The sequence below is a fragment of the Lonchura striata genome, chromosome 6, assembly GCF_050655825.1.
Source record: "Lonchura striata isolate lonStrDom1 chromosome 6, ASM5065582v1, whole genome shotgun sequence".
NCBI lineage: Eukaryota > Metazoa > Chordata > Aves > Passeriformes > Estrildidae > Lonchura > Lonchura striata.
This window is the reverse complement of record NC_140708.1, coordinates 26950888-26966560: the sequence shown is the minus strand read 5'-3', so window position 1 is coordinate 26966560 and position 15673 is coordinate 26950888. Positions and strand designations below refer to the sequence as shown.

At 60.9% G+C, this 15673-nt stretch overlaps 2 protein-coding genes across 5 annotated transcripts; one reads left to right on the top strand and one right to left on the bottom strand.

Annotated features, from left to right (window-relative positions):
* Positions 1–5883: 5883 nt before the first annotated feature.
* SLC25A28 (solute carrier family 25 member 28) lies at positions 5884–9943 on the bottom strand. Its single transcript, XM_021536431.4, has 4 exons — positions 9521–9943; positions 9197–9425; positions 8346–8402; positions 5884–6976 (listed from the first exon to the last, which is right to left on the bottom strand). Exons 1-4 carry the CDS (start codon positions 9941–9943, stop codon positions 6459–6461), a joined length of 1227 nt encoding a protein of 408 aa, XP_021392106.2. The 3' UTR covers positions 5884–6458.
* Positions 9944–10484: 541 nt separating this feature from the next.
* Positions 10485–15467, top strand: ENTPD7 (ectonucleoside triphosphate diphosphohydrolase 7). 4 transcript variants are annotated; one of them, XM_077784653.2, is made up of 12 exons: positions 10485–10567; positions 10638–10805; positions 10884–11089; positions 11172–11322; positions 11677–11780; positions 11850–11906; positions 12173–12321; positions 12398–12564; positions 13328–13652; positions 13748–13833; positions 13942–14103; positions 14255–15467. In XM_077784653.2, the coding sequence occupies exons 1-12, from the start codon at positions 10560–10562 to the stop codon at positions 14481–14483; spliced, it is 1812 nt and encodes a 603-aa protein (XP_077640779.2). In that variant the 5' UTR covers positions 10485–10559; the 3' UTR covers positions 14484–15467. The 4 variants fall into 4 exon arrangements, with proteins under 4 accessions (XP_077640779.2, XP_077640778.2, XP_085438739.1 ...); XM_077784652.2 differs by having other exon boundaries at positions 12395–12564; XM_085582613.1 differs by lacking the exon at positions 10638–10805.
* The last annotated feature ends 206 nt before the right edge of the window (positions 15468–15673 follow it).

Sequence of the window (15673 nt, the reverse complement as noted above, 5' to 3'; positions counted from 1 at the left end):
CCCCCAGGCCTCAGACCCACTCTGTGTGCAGGCTCCAGCTGTGTTTTTAATTCAAGTTCCCTGTACAAGGAGAAGCCCATGAGCAGAACTTGTCTGGTCCAGTGACCCCTAGGGAGGCTCCATCCAAAGCCCAGTTATTGCTGTTTTTTTGTAGCCTTCCCATCATGCCCAGGATCACACAGAAGCAGTGCTATTCCTTCTGCAGCACCACAGATATGCTCTGGTTTCCTCTCCTTCCTGACATCTATTTTCCCTTTCTCTCTCCCTCTCTACTGCTGAGGTCATCCCTTCCCCCTCTTATCCTTCATCCTTCTGTCTCCACCTGTGGCAAGGAGATCAGCAAGGAGCTCAACTGGGTGCAGAGGGAGATGCCTGCTCCCAGTGAGGCTGGTCAGGCTGCCTGTGGATCTGGGAAGGCATCACTGAGTTCTGGTCCCGTCTACTTCAACCTGGTCATACCCACTCCTGCTGCCTGGGTTGGGAGCCTGGGGACCCAGCTATTTGCTAGTGTGGAGCCCAGCTCTTGGTCCTCTATTTGAGTGTCAGCTCATGCTCTGCAGAGCTTCCCACTGCAGCTACCCTAGCCCTTGAGCTGGGAGCTGCTAAGGCTGCTTGGCCACTGGGACCCTGTGGAGCCCTCAGGTGTTGGAGATCTGGAAGCTCCTCCTGGCAACGGCAATATGGAGTTGTCTCATAAGAACTCTCCAGTGCCAAGAAAACTCTTTCCAGCCATGGATCAGGTAATTAAAATATTGGTGGTTGTGCTATGGAGTCTCCAGCGAGGCTTTCTCCCACTACCTGCCTGCAGCACAAGGCGCAGGGACCTGCCTCCCTTGCGTGGATGAGTCACTGCATCACAAGAGACTGCACCTGACTGAGCAGGGGGACGGGACCTGCATGTTTGAGCTGTTCCTTCTTCCTGCCGTGGTGAGATCAGGCACAGGGCTGCCACTAGGGATCCAGGTGCCTCACGAAGGATTCACTCTGATTCAACCAAGGATTCAGGTGGCCTGTCCACAGAGGGAGACTGAATCTTCATCCCCTCCAGAACACAGTGCTGCTGAAGGTCAAAGCTGCCCCTGCTCCTGCCAGAGCCCTTCCCGGTGACATCATGGCACTGTCTCCCACCTAGGCAATAAATAAAACCCACAGACACTTCCCTGGGGACGATCCTCCTCGCCCGGGGCTGCTGCAGGCGGGCGGTGCCGGGGCCGGCGGGGTCCCGGGGTGCTGCCCGGGATGCTCGGGTACCCCGGGCTGCCAGCAGGGACAGGGACACTTGCTCGCGGGGCTGTCCCCAAGCGAGATACGGCACCGCCATCTATCGGCCGGCGCCCGGGGACAGGGAGTGTCAGACAGACAGACGGACACCCTCCTGCCCCCCACCCCGCGGAGTTCCGCGCTTCGGGGGTGCCCGAATCCCCCCAGGCTTGGAGAGCTGCGGAGCCTCGGGGCAGGGTGCGGTGTCCCCGCGGGGAGGGGCGGCGGGACAGGCCGGACACGGGGAAGGCTGGGCTGGTTTCGTGGGCTCGGGGCAGGCGGCTGTGTCCCCATGTCCCCACGGCACCTGCGGGCTCCGACCCCCGCGGGAGGCAGCGCTCCTCATTCCAGGAGCTCCTGTAAAAACTGATGCCCTAACGCTGCCTGCAGCTTCTAGCTAGGGCGATCCCTCCCTGCAGGGTCTTTCCCAAGGACATGGGATTGCTGTTGGTGTGCAGCGCCTGGTGCCCGTCGCAGCTGCATCCTCACCAGAGGGAGCTGTGTCCCAGTTGAGGCACAGCCCAGTTTTGGCCCAGTTCCCCACCTTTTTTATAGCCTTTGGCAATGCTCCAGGTGACATACTGCTCAGGTCTAACGGGCAGCTAAAGATGCTTGGATTTCCTGGCACCTCGGCATGCCAGGCATGGTCAGTGCCTGCCAGCAGTCTCCTATGTCAGTCCCAAAGCTGTATTGCCCCGGGGAGCATTCCAGGCTTTCTTTGGGGCTGACACCGGCTGCCAGTGCAGTATCTGCAGACATGCTGGGCCGGGCAGGTTAGGGCTGAAGCCTCCACCAGTCCCCTGGAACAGCCATTGCTTCATCTGCTTTTGAGGATGATCCCAGACCAAGCTCTAGTGTCGCAGCATGCCCGAGCTGACCTCACCCACGTGAGGATACTTCAAGAGTGACCCCTGCTGCCACCCCTCTGCCACTCCCATCCAGCCCAGGAGCAGCTCCTTCCCCACCTCTGTCACCTCCCCAGTGCAACCCCAGTTCCAGTCAGGATGCCACTTTGCAGTTCCTTATTGGGGGGAATTTGACACAGGAGCCTGCACTAAGTAGGGGTGTTCACCCAGCATCTCCCCATCAAAGCAAACATGCCCAGAGCTGTCCCAGCCCAGCCTAGGGGATTGCTTCTTCTAGTGATTCTCTATAGACAGGAAAGAAGGTTTTTGGCCTCAGCTTTACCTTTCAGGGTATATTCCCTGCCTAGAAAGGGAAATAGCCTTTCAGGCTATTCCCTGCACTGCCATGCTTGGACAGAGCCAGGCAGGCTGGGACCAGCCCAGCCCAGAGCTGCCTCTCAGTCTAAGCCAGGCAGCGATGTGGGTGAGGAGGGGGTTTCCAGGCCCACCAGAGGCAATGTCTGCTCTGTGTCCAGGAGCCCCAGTGCTCGTGTTCAGCACTGCTGGAAGGCCGGGAGGTCATGAGAACTTGTACAGCTTTATTGGAGCCTGACACAGCCCTGAGGAATCCCAGAGCCAGGGTGGGTTGGGGCTGGAGGGAGGCTGGGAGCCCATCTCTGTGCTCCCCATGGGCTCCAGCCACCTCCTGCCACCCAGCAGGGCTGTCAGGCACCCTCTGCAGAGGAGCAGGAATCAGGGCAGCCCAGGGTGCTGGCACAGCCCAGGGTGCTGGCACAGCCCAGGGTGCTGGCACAGCCCAGGGATGTGCTTTCCAGGGCAGTGCTCTTGCCCCCCTGCCTGCCCCCAAGCTGGGCTGACAAAAGCCTCTGAGCACTGGGACCCCAGTGCCCTGTGTGGGGTCACGAAGGCAGGAGCAGCTCAGGAGCCCACTGGCCCCAGCTGAAGGTACAGGACAGACACTGGAGAGATCTCCCCCCCTTCTTTCTCTGAGTAAGACGAACCCTCAGCCCCCAGCTCTGCCCTTATCCTGCAGGAGTGCAGCCATCTCCAGTTACCCCAGGAAGGCCAGAGCTGGGGGCTTCTGAGCTGCTCCTGGCACAGCAGCCTCGGGCTGCCTGCAATAGTTTGGGCTTGTGCCACGGCACAGCAGTGCAGCCCCAGACCTGCAACTGGGGCAGGGCCAGGCCAGTGGGGCCTCCCAGCTCTGCCTGGCCGGGGGCTGCAGGGCTCTCCCGACCCAGAGCACACCGGGATGGGGCTCAAGGACAGCTGGACACAGGAAGGCAAGGCAGCAAATCCCTGCCTGTGCAGGATGTGGCTGGGGATCCTGCAGGGAGGTGAGGGGAGAAGGGATAGTCTGCAAAACTCTGCTGGGCTGAGCATTGCTTCCTTGCTGGAAAGCCAAAAATAGTCTCTTCACTCAGAAGAGGCTGTAGGAGGAGAGATCTCACTCGAAGCACAGCCAAATACCGAGGAGGCCATAGGACAGACCCAGAGCAGCGTGGCCACACTGAGGCATTATCAGACCTTGGAAAGGCAGCAGCCAGAGCTGAACTAGCCAATAACTCCGTTGCCTCCAGGCACCTCGTGATGCCAAAGGTGCCAGAGGAACCAGTCTGTCTGGCAAGGGAACACCCCCACCCTGGCAGAGCTGGGGAGCAGCAGCAAACTGCCACAACCAGCCCTTAGTTTGTGTCAGGCATTCAGCTAAGAGATGGCAGCAGGACATTTTTCCTGTCCATTGTGGCCTGTCCCAAGGGATATCTGGGAATCCCCATGGCAGCTCCACTGTCCCTGCAGTGCCAAACCCAGAACAGGGCTGCTGTTCCTGCACTGTGAAACCCCAGCTGCTGCTGGGAGGCTGGCAAAGCGCCGGGAGAGCAGGAAGGCTGTGCCCTTGCCAGGGGAGTGCTTTAGGCCAATTGCTCACATAGCAGCATTTCTGGGCTGTGCTGACTCACCATCTCCCTGTTCCTGGGGGTCTCACTCCCTCCCCCAGCACTTCTGTGGGTTGTTATTCCTGGAAAACATCCTAGAGACACTTTCAATCATGCCTTCATCCACTGACATTTATAGAGCTTCTTCCAGCAGCTGATGGACTTAATAGTGTGAATCTTGCCCCAGCCCAAGTCTGTTTATGCTTTTCCCTCCATGGGGTTTGCCATTGCCCCAGTGTGTGGTGAGAGCTCAAGGCAAAGCTGCAGCTCTGCTGCCAACAGCTTTCAGCTCCTGGGCAGAGACCAGTCCTGGCAAAGCCCAGATGTACCCATCTTCTGCAAACTCCTGTCTAATGCCCTGCCCTCCAACCTAATCCTGCTCTGGTCTCTCCCAGCCATCTCTGCTTCTCCCTCTTGGGTGGAGGAGCTGCAGAGCTGCCAAATCTTGCAATACTCAGACTATTTCTTAAAGTCACAGCTCCTGAAATAGTGGGAAAACTTCAATTTCCTGACCTCCTGCAGCTTTTGTGTCTTTAAGGAGTTTCTCACCCTTCTGCTTGTGCAGATAAAGCAGGGACCAGGAGCTTGCAGCCCATGCCAGGGAGCAGAGGATGGGTGCAGCACACAACCAGGAGGACCCAGGCTGCAGAGCAGTGCCAGGGACATCCAGACCTGCCAGGCAGCCATCAAAAATCCCACAGGTGGTCATTCAGCTTCCCTCACCACCTTGAGGAACCAGGCAAGAGAGATGTGTAAGGGAAAGGTGAATGCAGGGCTGGGCTGGGGTTTGGGCAGGGTGTTAAGCACCCAGCCATGCAGTGCAGGGGTCCCTGCCCCCCTGCCATGCTGGAGCCCAAAGCCACTGAGGGCAGCACATCCCCCTTGCTTACCCAGCAGCCTTGCCAGCCACAGGAAAACCCCTCTGTCCTCACCACAGCCCACTCCAGCAGTCTTTTGGGCAGGTCAGGCCAGCAGATCCTCTGGAGCAGCTCTAATCCGACCCAGATACCCACCAGCAGCACATACCACAGCTGTGAATGCATTTCCTCCAGGGAATTATTTTGGGCATGACTCTGTGGGACACGTGCCACACCTGAAAACACTGGGCGAGTCAGGCATCACCCACAAGCACCTCGTTCAAGAAACCCAGAGATCTGCTCTGGGCAGGTCAGCACAATGAGGCAATACTTCAGTGCTCAGCTCACAGCTCCATAGTTGGGTGGGACCCTGAAATAAACTGGCATCGAGGCAATTAACAAGTTAAAAAAAAAGTTATTCTACTAATTACCTCTAGATTGGAAAAAATATTAGCACTTTGAGCAATCTTGAGACGCTCATCAAGCATCAAACTAGTCTAATTACTCAAACTTACAGGGCTCTGCCGAGCCCCAAATCTCCTGTATGAGGTGCACAAAGCCAACCAGCCTCACTCAGCACCGAATTCCTGCGCTGTTCCTGACACACAACTCCTCCTGCCAACATCTCCATTTGGAGCAATTTGGAAGCATCCTGAGGACCCCAATCAGATGGAGGGTGTGGGACCACTTTGCCAAGGAACATAAACCTCAGCTTCTCCTCCAGGGTCACAACTCACAGCAGCAGCAGGTGATGGACCATGACCCAGAGGGGATGGGGGCACCCTCATCCCTGCATGTCACCAGGGTGACTGGGCCAGACAGGCGCCCTTCTCCCACCACCACTCCCAGGCTGCTCTTCCCCCCCCTGCTCTGGCATCCATCAAAAGAGCTCAGCACAGGCACAGTCACAAAGGCACAGTGCTGGGAGCTGGGCCATGCTGGAGTAAGAATGGGACATGAGGATTGAGCAGAACTGTTTTTATTGGAGGTGTCAAGAGCAGGAACAAGAACAAACCTACAGGCTCCCTCCTCAAGTGCCATCCTCCCCTCGCCCACCACCACCACCAGGGCAGTCAGCATCACTGTGCGTGCTACGAGACAACGGCCAAGACTTGCACTTTGCTTCAGCCAAAAGCCAGACCAAGCCCCCAGCATCCCACTGTCACCCCCTCCTTGGTGACTGCGAGCTCAGCTTGGCCCTGCTGGGGCAGGCCAGAACATTCACCTTCCCTCTGAGCAGGGCCGAGTTTTGCGTGAGATGTTGTGGTTAAGGAAATCAGGAGCACAGCTCCACCAAAGTGCCAGGGCGTGTGACCTGGGCTGCAGCTGCCAGCAGGACATCTCGGAGGAGCCCAGCAGAGAGCAAGCTGTGCAGCCTGAGCAGCGCTGCAACAGCCACAGGCAAAAAATGGCATCGCTAAACCCCAAAGGGCTTCACTGCCCCTCTCTTCAACACAACCAAACCAAAAAGGGAGAGGGGTCAGAAGACACACCAGGAGGGGATGTGAGACAGGTCTGGAACGGCGTTTGGCTCTGGATCACTTGCCAGCCCGACGCTCCTCCTGGCGCTTGGTAAGGATGTATTTGAAGAACTCGTACACGGACCAGGCAATCGCTGTCGAGGGCATCTGAAAAATGACTCTGGCCTGGACCCCTCTGAAGTAGGCGGTCACACCGCCCACCTGGTACACCGTCCTGAAGGCATTCGCCATGCCTGTGATGTGTCCGCTGATGTTGGAGCTCAAGGCCAGCGACTCCTGGGTGTTGAGCAGCGTTTTGCAAACGTCCAAAGGCGTAGTGGCGGCAGCGGCCACAGCCCCCGCGCAGGCTCCGGAGACCACGTGGGAGCCTGGGTTGTACTGTCTGTGGGGGTTGAGCTGCTCCTGCAAGAACTCGTAGGTCATGAAGTGAATGGCTTGGAAGGGGATGTTCATGGTGAGCTGGGTGGTGTAGCTGCGGTAGAACGCTCCGGCCCCTTCATTGCGCCACACGGCCCGCACACAGTCCATCACGTGCTGGTAAGGCGAGTTGTACATCTGCATCCTCTGCTTCACCACTTGGCACAGGCGGTGGCAGCAGCCAGGACCCAGGCACGGGGCGGAGGAGGAGAGAAGAGAGAAGGGTGAACACAAAGCCAGGCTTCCTCCAACTGCTTGGAGTTTGGTCACACTGGCCTAAGAGCCGAAGAGATACAACTCAAACCACCAGTGCTCATGTGTCTCCAGACAGGACACCAGCTATTTAGAGCTGCTGAGGCATCACTGTCACACAGACATCACCACTACGAAGCCACTCACATGCCACAGCCCCAGGGAATATCCTGATATCCCATTGCTTACAGTCCAGATCCACCCTTGCTCCCAAGCAACCGATGTTTCCCCATCCACTGCTGCAGAGCTATCACTTGGGCAGAAGAACCCCCTGGCATCCAGCCTCTTATTTCCCAGACAGCTCTCGATGTGGATAAGACTCCCCTGCCACTCCCACTGCAGCCCAGAATAACCACAGCTCATTGCAGAGCCCACTAACCAGGAACTGCTGGCAGCCACTGCCAAAATGCAGCCACTCCAGGCAAGGTTCAGACACCAAACCCCCCTAACACATCCAAGAGTGGGATGGGGAGTCCAGAGCACAGCCTGCCACTGTTCCACCTCCCCCTATCTCAATGTCACCATAAGGAGCTAAGAATGATGCCATGCTGAACTAGTACACTCATGACAAGAGAAGCTCCATGACAATGGTCTGGCAGCTGCCTGCTCCTCGGGGTCCCTGTCGTGCAGTGGGGAGGCAGGCTCTGTGCCCTGATCAGCTGGAGCCTGCACTATCACAAGCCCTCCAGTTTTAAGAGAGAAAAATACCTTAATGACTGGTTTTTCCTCATTGCTTCTCCTTCTTCCACCACTTCCATGGACTTAGTAAAAGTACTAACTCCCTATGTCTTTTTCATATGTACCAGGCTCATAGAAACCAGCATCTTCCAGACATTTTGCAAACTCTCCCTTCTCCCAACTTGTCTAGCATGTTTTTAAATCCCCCCCACTTTTAATTTTCTCTTGAACACAGGCCCACAACCGTACCACCTCTTCCCTAGATCTCAATACAGCAGTGCCCAGCTTCCATGCACTTAGAATGATTTTGGCAGTGCCAATCACATCTCTGTTGCCTTCTCTCCTGTCCCAGGTAACAGTCCCCAGCCAAACTCCTGGATGAAAGGCCCATGCCTTCCCTCCCAGCTCCTCCTAAACCGTGGTTTGCTGTGCTCCTGAGTTAATCTGTTCTACCCACCCTATCCATAACAGGCAGCTACCAGGAGCCATGGGCCCCCAAAGAACCCCTGCAGTCAGGCAAGAACAAGAACACAGGGGACCCAAGAGGCTTGGGCAGACCCTGATTCTCCCCTCCTGGCAGGCCAAGACCATCTTTACCTTCAGCAGGGTTCATGGCTGCATCGTGGAGCAACGTTGCTACACACCCGGCTGCACCTGCAAAACAAGAACTGCCACATGTGAGGGGGGGAAAGGTGAGGGACCCTGGGACTCCACCACAGCCCCAGGTCCCCGGCCAAGGCGCAGGAGGAGGCCCCTGAAAAAGGCGAGATCTGAAAGTGGCCTCCATCTCCCTTCCAAAAGGCAGGCTGGTCCTCAGGGGTTCCCCCCCAGAGTGAGATGGAGAGGGAGAAGATTGTGACAGGCTGCCATGTCCCACGGGGTGACGAGGACTCATTTGTGCCCGCTCCATGGGGGACAGGCCAATGCCACCAGCTGGCAGGGAGGCCTTAGGATGGCGGGTGTCCCCACGTCCCACGGAGAAGCCTGCTGGCACTCCTCTGTGTGCCTGCCAAGGGCGGAACACGCCCTGCTCTCCCCTCAGCCCCGTGCTCCCCCTACTGTGGCGGGTCCTTGAGTCGAGTAACGGGCACCATGGCGAGACGGGCTCCGAAACCATGTGGCATTCCTGGGGCGAGCTCTGGCACTGCCAACGCACGGGCCACGGCCAGTCCCAGCTTGTCTGCAGGCAGCTGCTGTCCACCGGCATCCTCCCGAGCCAGGGCCACTAACCTGCTTCGGGCCAGATACCTGGCAGCAGCTCTGGCAGGCGCGGAGCGGCGCTTCCCGTGCCCGGCGCCGCTTCCCGTGCCCGGCGCCGCTTGGCTGGCTCATGGCTGGAGAGAGCACAGGGCTTTAGGACATGCAGGCACCCGACCCGCGGCGGGACCGCCCTACCGCCAGGCCCGCCGCTCCCGCCCCGCTCCCACCCTGCGTGCCGGGGCCGGTACCGTTGGCCACATGGCTATTGCCCCCTGCGTGGATAACGTCGCTCAGCGTCTTTTTTAACTTTTCGTAGCAGGCGAAGTAGAGGGCGTGCGCCGGCCCGGCGCCGGTGGCGGTGATGTTCAGGCCCCGCATGGGCCGCCAGACGCCCTCGGTGCGGGCGATGCGCCACAGGGCCTCCAGCACGTTCCGGTAGCGAGCGGCGGGCTCCGGCTGCAGGCTCTGCATCCGCGTCTGCAAAACGGGGCGGGCGCGGCCGCGCGGCCCGTCAGACCGAGCCCGGGGCTCCGGCCCGCCGCCCCGGCCCGCCCGCCCCGCGCCCGCCGCACCTTGACGCAGTCGATGGGGTACATCACGCAGTGCTCCATGACGCCGGCCACGGCGCCCGCCAGCATGTGCGTGGACACGGCGGCGCCTTGGGGCAGCGCCTCGTAGTCGGGGGCGGGCGGGGAGCGCGGCTCGGGACCCCCCGGGCCGGGACCGGGACCCGGCGCCACCTCCGTCTCCGCGCCGCCCCGCCGCGCCCGGCCCGCGCCGCCGCCGCCGCCCATCAGCAGCAGCAGCACGCGGCCCGACTCCGCGCCGCCCCGCGCGCCGGGGCCCGCGCCCGCCCCCGCTCCCGCCCCCAGCTCCATCGCGCCGCCGCCGCCGCCGCCGCCCCGGCCCGCGCCCGCCGCGCCCCGCGCCGCCCCGCCCCTCCCGGCCGCCCATTGGCCGCCGCGGGCCGGCGCCCGCCCCTGGGGCGCGCCCATTGGCTCGGCGGGCCGCGCGCCGCCCACGCGCGCCGCGCTAATTGGCCGCCGGCGCCGCGGCTCGGGCGCCGCCACTGGCCGGCCGCTTCCTCGGCGCGTTCGGGCGCGCTGCCCGTTGGCCGCCGGGACTGCCCGCCCTGCCGGCCCTCGCAGCCCATTGGGTGTCTCAACTTGGCGCCCCGCCCTACCGCGCAGCGCATTGGCTGGCGCGCCCGCGACCTTTGGCCCGCTCGCCCCGCCTCTCCGGGGGGCCGAAGAGTCGCCATTGGCCGGCGAGCCCGCCACTCCGGACGTGGGCGCGCGCTGTGTATTTGGGCGCCCGCGATTGGCCGGAAGGCTGCGCGTGACGCCTCCCGCCGAAGGTCGGACGCGGGAGCAAGGGCGAAGCCGGGCTCCGCCCCCGTCCGCGCGAGGGGGCGCGCCCCGCCCGGTACGATTGGTCGCGGGGCAGGATGGGCGTGGCTCCAGCAGGGCGGGCGGCGCCGATTGGCCGCCGCGGCGCGGGGGCGGGGCTCCACTGGCGGGGCGCGGCGGCGGCGGCGGGCGGTGACGTGTCCGCCGGTGCCGGCGGCGGTGCCGGCGGCGGCGATGCGCGGGCGGGCGGCAGCGGGCGCACATGGCCAGGTGAGCGGGGCCGGGCCGGGGGGTCGAGGCCGGCGCGGTGCCGGTGCTCAGCGGTGGTCTGTGCCCTCAGGGTCGGCGTTTTCTGCCCGTCGTGGCGCTCGGTGGGACCGTGCCCGGGGCCGCGGCAGCGCCCGGCTGTGCTGGGGCTCGCTCTCCTCTTGGGGCTGCTGCTGCTGCTGGCGGCCGCCGTGCCCCGCCGCTGGGCCGCGCCGCCCCGCGCCTCCCGGCGGGACGAGAGGTGAGCGGAGACTGGGCTGGCGGGGAGCGCGGTCACCGGCGGCCGCCGGTGCTGAGCCGCCGTGCCGCCGTGCCGCAGGTACCTGGCGCGGGCGGAGGAGCTGACGGCCACGGACACCGAGGACCCGTCCCTTAATTACGGGGTGGTGGTGGACTGCGGGAGCAGCGGGTCCCGGGTTTTCGTCTACTTCTGGCCCCCGCACAACGGCAACCCCCACGACCTGCTGGACATCAAGCAGATGAGGGACCGGAGCAGCCGCCCCGTCGTGAAGAAAATTAAACCCGGTGCGTGCTGCCCCTCTCCGGTGCGAGCCCGAGCCCCCGCGCACGGCCGGGGCGGGCTGGCTCACGGCGCCCTTCTCGCCAGGCATCTCCGCGGCCGCGGCTGCCCCCGAGCAGGCCACCCCCTACCTGCGGCCGCTGCTGCGCTTCGCGGCCGCGCACGTCCCGCCGCGCAAGCACAAGGAGACGCCGCTGTACATCCTGTGCACGGCGGGCATGCGGCTGCTGCCCGAGCGGTGAGTCCGCCGCGCTTGTCAGGCGAGCCTGGGGTGCGCCGGGATCCCTCAGCCCCGAGGAGGGGCGATACAGATGCCTGCTCTTGGACCTTGCGGGAAAATCGAGATTCCTGTGGGGGGGGATGAAAAAGGAAAGGGCGCGTTGTAGGGGTGAGTGGTAAGGGATGCAGTTTTAGCATGCTAGGAGGGAGCTGAGAGGAGATGCTTTTGACTGAGGATCTCAAATAGATCCGTTTTTCATCTCCAAAGCATGCTGGCTGCAGCAGCTAAACTTGTGGGGTTGAACAGGGGCTGTAGTGCGGTGTGATTCCTGGTCTCTTCACCAGCATCTTTCCCTCTCCTGCACCATTGCAGGCAGCAAGCTGCAATCCTGGAAGACTTGGTGACAAATGTGCCCCTGGAGTTTGATTTCCTCTTCTCCAAATCACACGCAGAAGTAATCTCAGGGAAGCAGGAAGGTAGGAGCTGCCACAAAGCACTGCTTGTTCCTCTTTAGTATATTGTTGTAATGACCTCTTCCTGTGCAGGTGTCTATGCCTGGATTGGCATCAACTTTGTCCTGGGACGGTTTGATCATGAGGATGGTGAGTCTGGCTGCTTGTAGAACAGCTGGGAGGGTCTAAGCAGAGCATGATGGACTTTGTACCAGTGCTGTAGCTAAGATCAACCTCTGAAGCACATTATAAGTGTGAAACTTTCCTGGACCTGGGAGGTGACCAGGTGCAACTGGCCCTTGGGGTCTGCCAGCAGAGGGGGAGGGGCCCCATGAAGCAGCTCTGGGGTGATGGTGGAAGGGAGAAGATGCTGCCCCAGGCCTTGCCTCTTGCTGACATGCTGCTGTGGGTTGCAGAGGAGGATGCAGTGGTCACCGTAGCACTCGGGGATCAGGGGAAGTCCCTGGTTCGGAAACGAACAGTTGGGATCCTTGACATGGGAGGCGCCTCCCTGCAGATTGCCTACGAAGTGCCCGACACCGGAGCCATCTCCTCCCCACAGCAGGTGCGTGTCTGGTCCCCGAGAGCAGCTCCTGCCTTCCCTGGATTGCTGCTGATCATGGACCTATGTGTGTCAGCAGGACGAGGCTGCCAAGAGCTTGCTGGCAGAATTCAACCTGGGCTGTGACGTGCAGCACACTGGCCACATGTACCGTGTCTACGTCAACACTTTCCTGGGCTTCGGGGGCAATTTTGCCCGGCAGCGCTATGAGGAACATGTGCTGAACCAAACCTATGTGCACAACCGGTATTGCTGCCTCACCTAGTGGTGCCCCCACTAGAGCATTGTGAAATGGGGTGCTGGTTCCTTCATGCTGTGCTCTCCCCCTTGGATTTGCCTCATGAGCTGCCTGTGGTGATAACAGCTCCCACAGCCACGCTGGCAGCAGCTGGTGCCTGGGCTGGCACAGAGGGCTTGGCTGCTGCTGTTCTCCAAGCCTGGCAGGCGTTATCAGTGCCACAGCTCCCTGCCTTCCTCCTTCTCTCCTTGTGACAGGCTACAGGGAGGCCCCTCCTAGTGGCTTTTGGCTTTTCCTGCTCTGACTTTCCCTCCTCCAGCACCGATTCACTCAACACAACTTTCCATTGCATCCCCACCTTGAGCTCTTCTGTCTCCTGTTTCTCCTTTCCTTCCAAGAGCACTACATGAAGCTGTCGCCACAGTTGGAGGCTTGGTGCCCAGGTACTCCTGTGCCGGGAGCAGCCCCTGCCTCCAGATCCCCAGGGGCTGTGCAGAGGCACAGATCCCCATGTCCTGGGTGGGGTGGGCTGTGCCTTGTTGCACCCTAGAGGTGCTCAGAGCACGTAGCTGCAGGCCAGCGTGACAGATCTGGGGAGTTCAGCCTTAGCAGGAGGTGGCAGGGAAGGCACCGGCTCTGCAGGGCACAAGAGGACACAGCCTAGTCTGGTCTGCAGAGGGCATCTGGATGTGGAACAGGGCTAGATTAGGCTTTTGGGATGTGGTATAGGACTCCCTGTGCAATTGCCATTTTTCCTGGACTGTTTTCCAGCCTGCACAACCAGCAGACAGGGCTGAGCCCTAAGATGCCCTTCTTGGACCCCTGCCTGCCTGTGGGGCTGGAGGACACGGTGGTGAGGGGTAGCCAAACCCTGCACATGAGGGGACGAGGGGACTGGCAGGCCTGTACAAAGCTGCTGCAGCCCCTCCTGGCAGGGTCCAATGGCAGCCATGCCTCCCTGGTGGAGACCTACAAAGCACCCATCGACTTCAGCAACAGCGAGTTTTACGGCTTCTCGGAGTTCTTCTACTGCACTGAGGACGTGCTGCGCCTGGGGGGCCAATACAGTGCCCCCACCTTCACCTCTGCTGCCCAGGTGGGTGCTGCCTCAGCCCGGGGGAGCTGGGCTGCTCCTGGGCTGGGAGTGAGGGCGGTTTCTCTGTTCTGAACCCCAACTTCTCCTTCCCCCAGGAGTACTGCAGCCAGCGGTGGGAGGTGCTGACTCAGCGTTTCCGCGGCGGCCTCTACTCGGCGCATGCTGACCAGCACCGGCTGAAGTAAATGCACGAGCTGGGAGGTGCCATGGCTGGAGCTCCTGGGGGCCAGGAAAGGGACCGGCGCAGTTGTTAGCGTCTGGCTGATGCTCCTGTGTGCTGTGTCCGCAGGTATCAGTGCTTCAAATCGGCCTGGGTGTACCAAGTCCTTCACGAGGGCTTCCAGTTCCCACTGGACTACCCCAGCCTGCGCACAGCCCAGCTGGTGTACGACCGGGAGGTGCAGTGGACGCTGGGGGCCATCCTCTACAAGACGCGGTTTCTGCCACTCAGGTACCCTCGGCTGGCGGGTGGCGTCACAGAGAAGGGTGGCTGGGGAGGGGCAGGAGTAACTGCACCGGGTGAGGGCTCTGCACAGAGCACGGCAGGTCCCTGGCAGTGCCCCGCTGCATCTCGTGGCCAGTCCTGATGTTCCTCTCCGTAGGGATCTCCGTCAGGAGAGCATCCGGCAAGCACACGCCTCCTGGCTGCGCCTCTCTTTTGTCTACAACCACTATCTCTTTTTTGCCTGCATCCTGGTCGTGGCGCTGGCCATCGTCCTCTACCTCCTGCGGCTGCGCCGCATCCACCGCCGGCAGCTGCGCTCGGCACAGCACACCCTGCTCTGGCTGGACAAGGTGGTGGTGCCGCTGGGCCAGGGGAGCGTGCCGTGATGCCAGAGGTACCCAGCATCCAGTTGTACCAGCAGAACCAGGACTGGCTGACAGCCTGGGCTCTGAGAGCTTGGACTCCTCCTTAAAGAGCATCTCAAAGTCTGCGCTCCATCATCTGTGCGTCAGAACCGGAGTCCGTGTGCTGAGGCAGCTATGGACATGGGAGCTTTCTTCTCTTTCTCCACCTTGCCCCAGTCCTAATCTTTGCATTCCTTGGCCTCTGGCCTTTGCCTCACTACATGGTGGAGAGCAAAGTCCTCTGCTACCAGCAGGCTCAAGGCTGCAGCCCTGGCAGATCCCTCAGATAACAGGACACTATCACTGAGGCAGCCAAACCAGGGCTCTGGCCTGAAGCACTGAGCCACCCCATGACTCAGCCACCAGTTTGCAAAGCAACCTGGTGAGGTACTGTGGTTCATCACCTGGGGTGGCCTTCTGCAGGCCCTGACAAGCCTGGGGCTGGGAGAGTAGCAGGCACCAGCTAATTTACTGCAGAACAAGGTAAACCATGAGCTCCACCAGGCTGCTCTGCCCAGCCTGGCCCCTCTTGGAGTATTCCTGAAGGGGTGTCCTGCTCTTTGCTATGTCTTCCCTCTGAGGACAATCCTACAGTCCTACCCAACATCCCAGACTGAGCCCTGAGGGCTCACCGATTGATTTTTGAGGCACCACCAAAGTGGGCTGTCTTTCCTTTCACACATTAATTCATTCCCTCCTGGGCACAGCTGCCCTGTGCTGTCCCAGGTACCAGTGTCAGGACCCGTGGTTCTTTCCTCCAAGGGGGTGGGCTGGGCCTGCCCCTGGGAGAGCCACCTCAGTCCAGCCCAGCTCATGGCCCCAGGACAGGCCAGGCCTGAGCTGTGCACACAGGCACAAACCTTCCCTGGGGCTGCAGCCCCACCAGTGGTCCAATGAAGTTTGTCACTTTACTGAACTCAGCTGTTCCCATTCCTGTAGCAATAAACAAACCCCGTGAGCCATCCAGCACTGTCTCATTTCCTAGCAAGCAGCTCCCAGCAGCGATGGTGGCATGGCTGGGTGGCTGCATGTCTGCACAGCTCTGCTGCTGCTTCCTGCTGCCACAGTGGGATGATGGAGCTCCTTTCCTGCCAGCATTACTCTCTGATTCCAGCAGGACTGAGCTTAACTGAGCTGGTAGCAGCAAGGGGTGCTCTGATCCAAACCAAACT

Excerpts from the sequence above, each read along its gene's own strand:
- SLC25A28 (XM_021536431.4), bottom strand. The coding sequence starts at position 9,943 with ATGGGCGCGCCCCAGGGGCGGGCGCCGGCCCGCGGCGGCCAATGGGCG. Across the intron at positions 9,426-9,520 it reads ACCCCATCGACTGCGTCAAG|ACGCGGATGCAGAGCCTGCA; the intron begins GTGCGGCGGGCG and ends CCCGTTTTGCAG. Across the intron at positions 8,403-9,196 it reads CAATAGCCATGTGGCCAACG|GTGCAGCCGGGTGTGTAGCA; the intron begins GTACCGGCCCCG and ends CTTGTTTTGCAG.
- ENTPD7 (XM_077784652.2), top strand. Across the intron at positions 10,806-10,883 it reads GCCTCCCGGCGGGACGAGAG|GTACCTGGCGCGGGCGGAGG; the intron begins GTGAGCGGAGAC and ends GCCGTGCCGCAG. Across the intron at positions 13,834-13,941 it reads GCTGACCAGCACCGGCTGAA|GTATCAGTGCTTCAAATCGG; the intron begins GTAAATGCACGA and ends CTGTGTCCGCAG.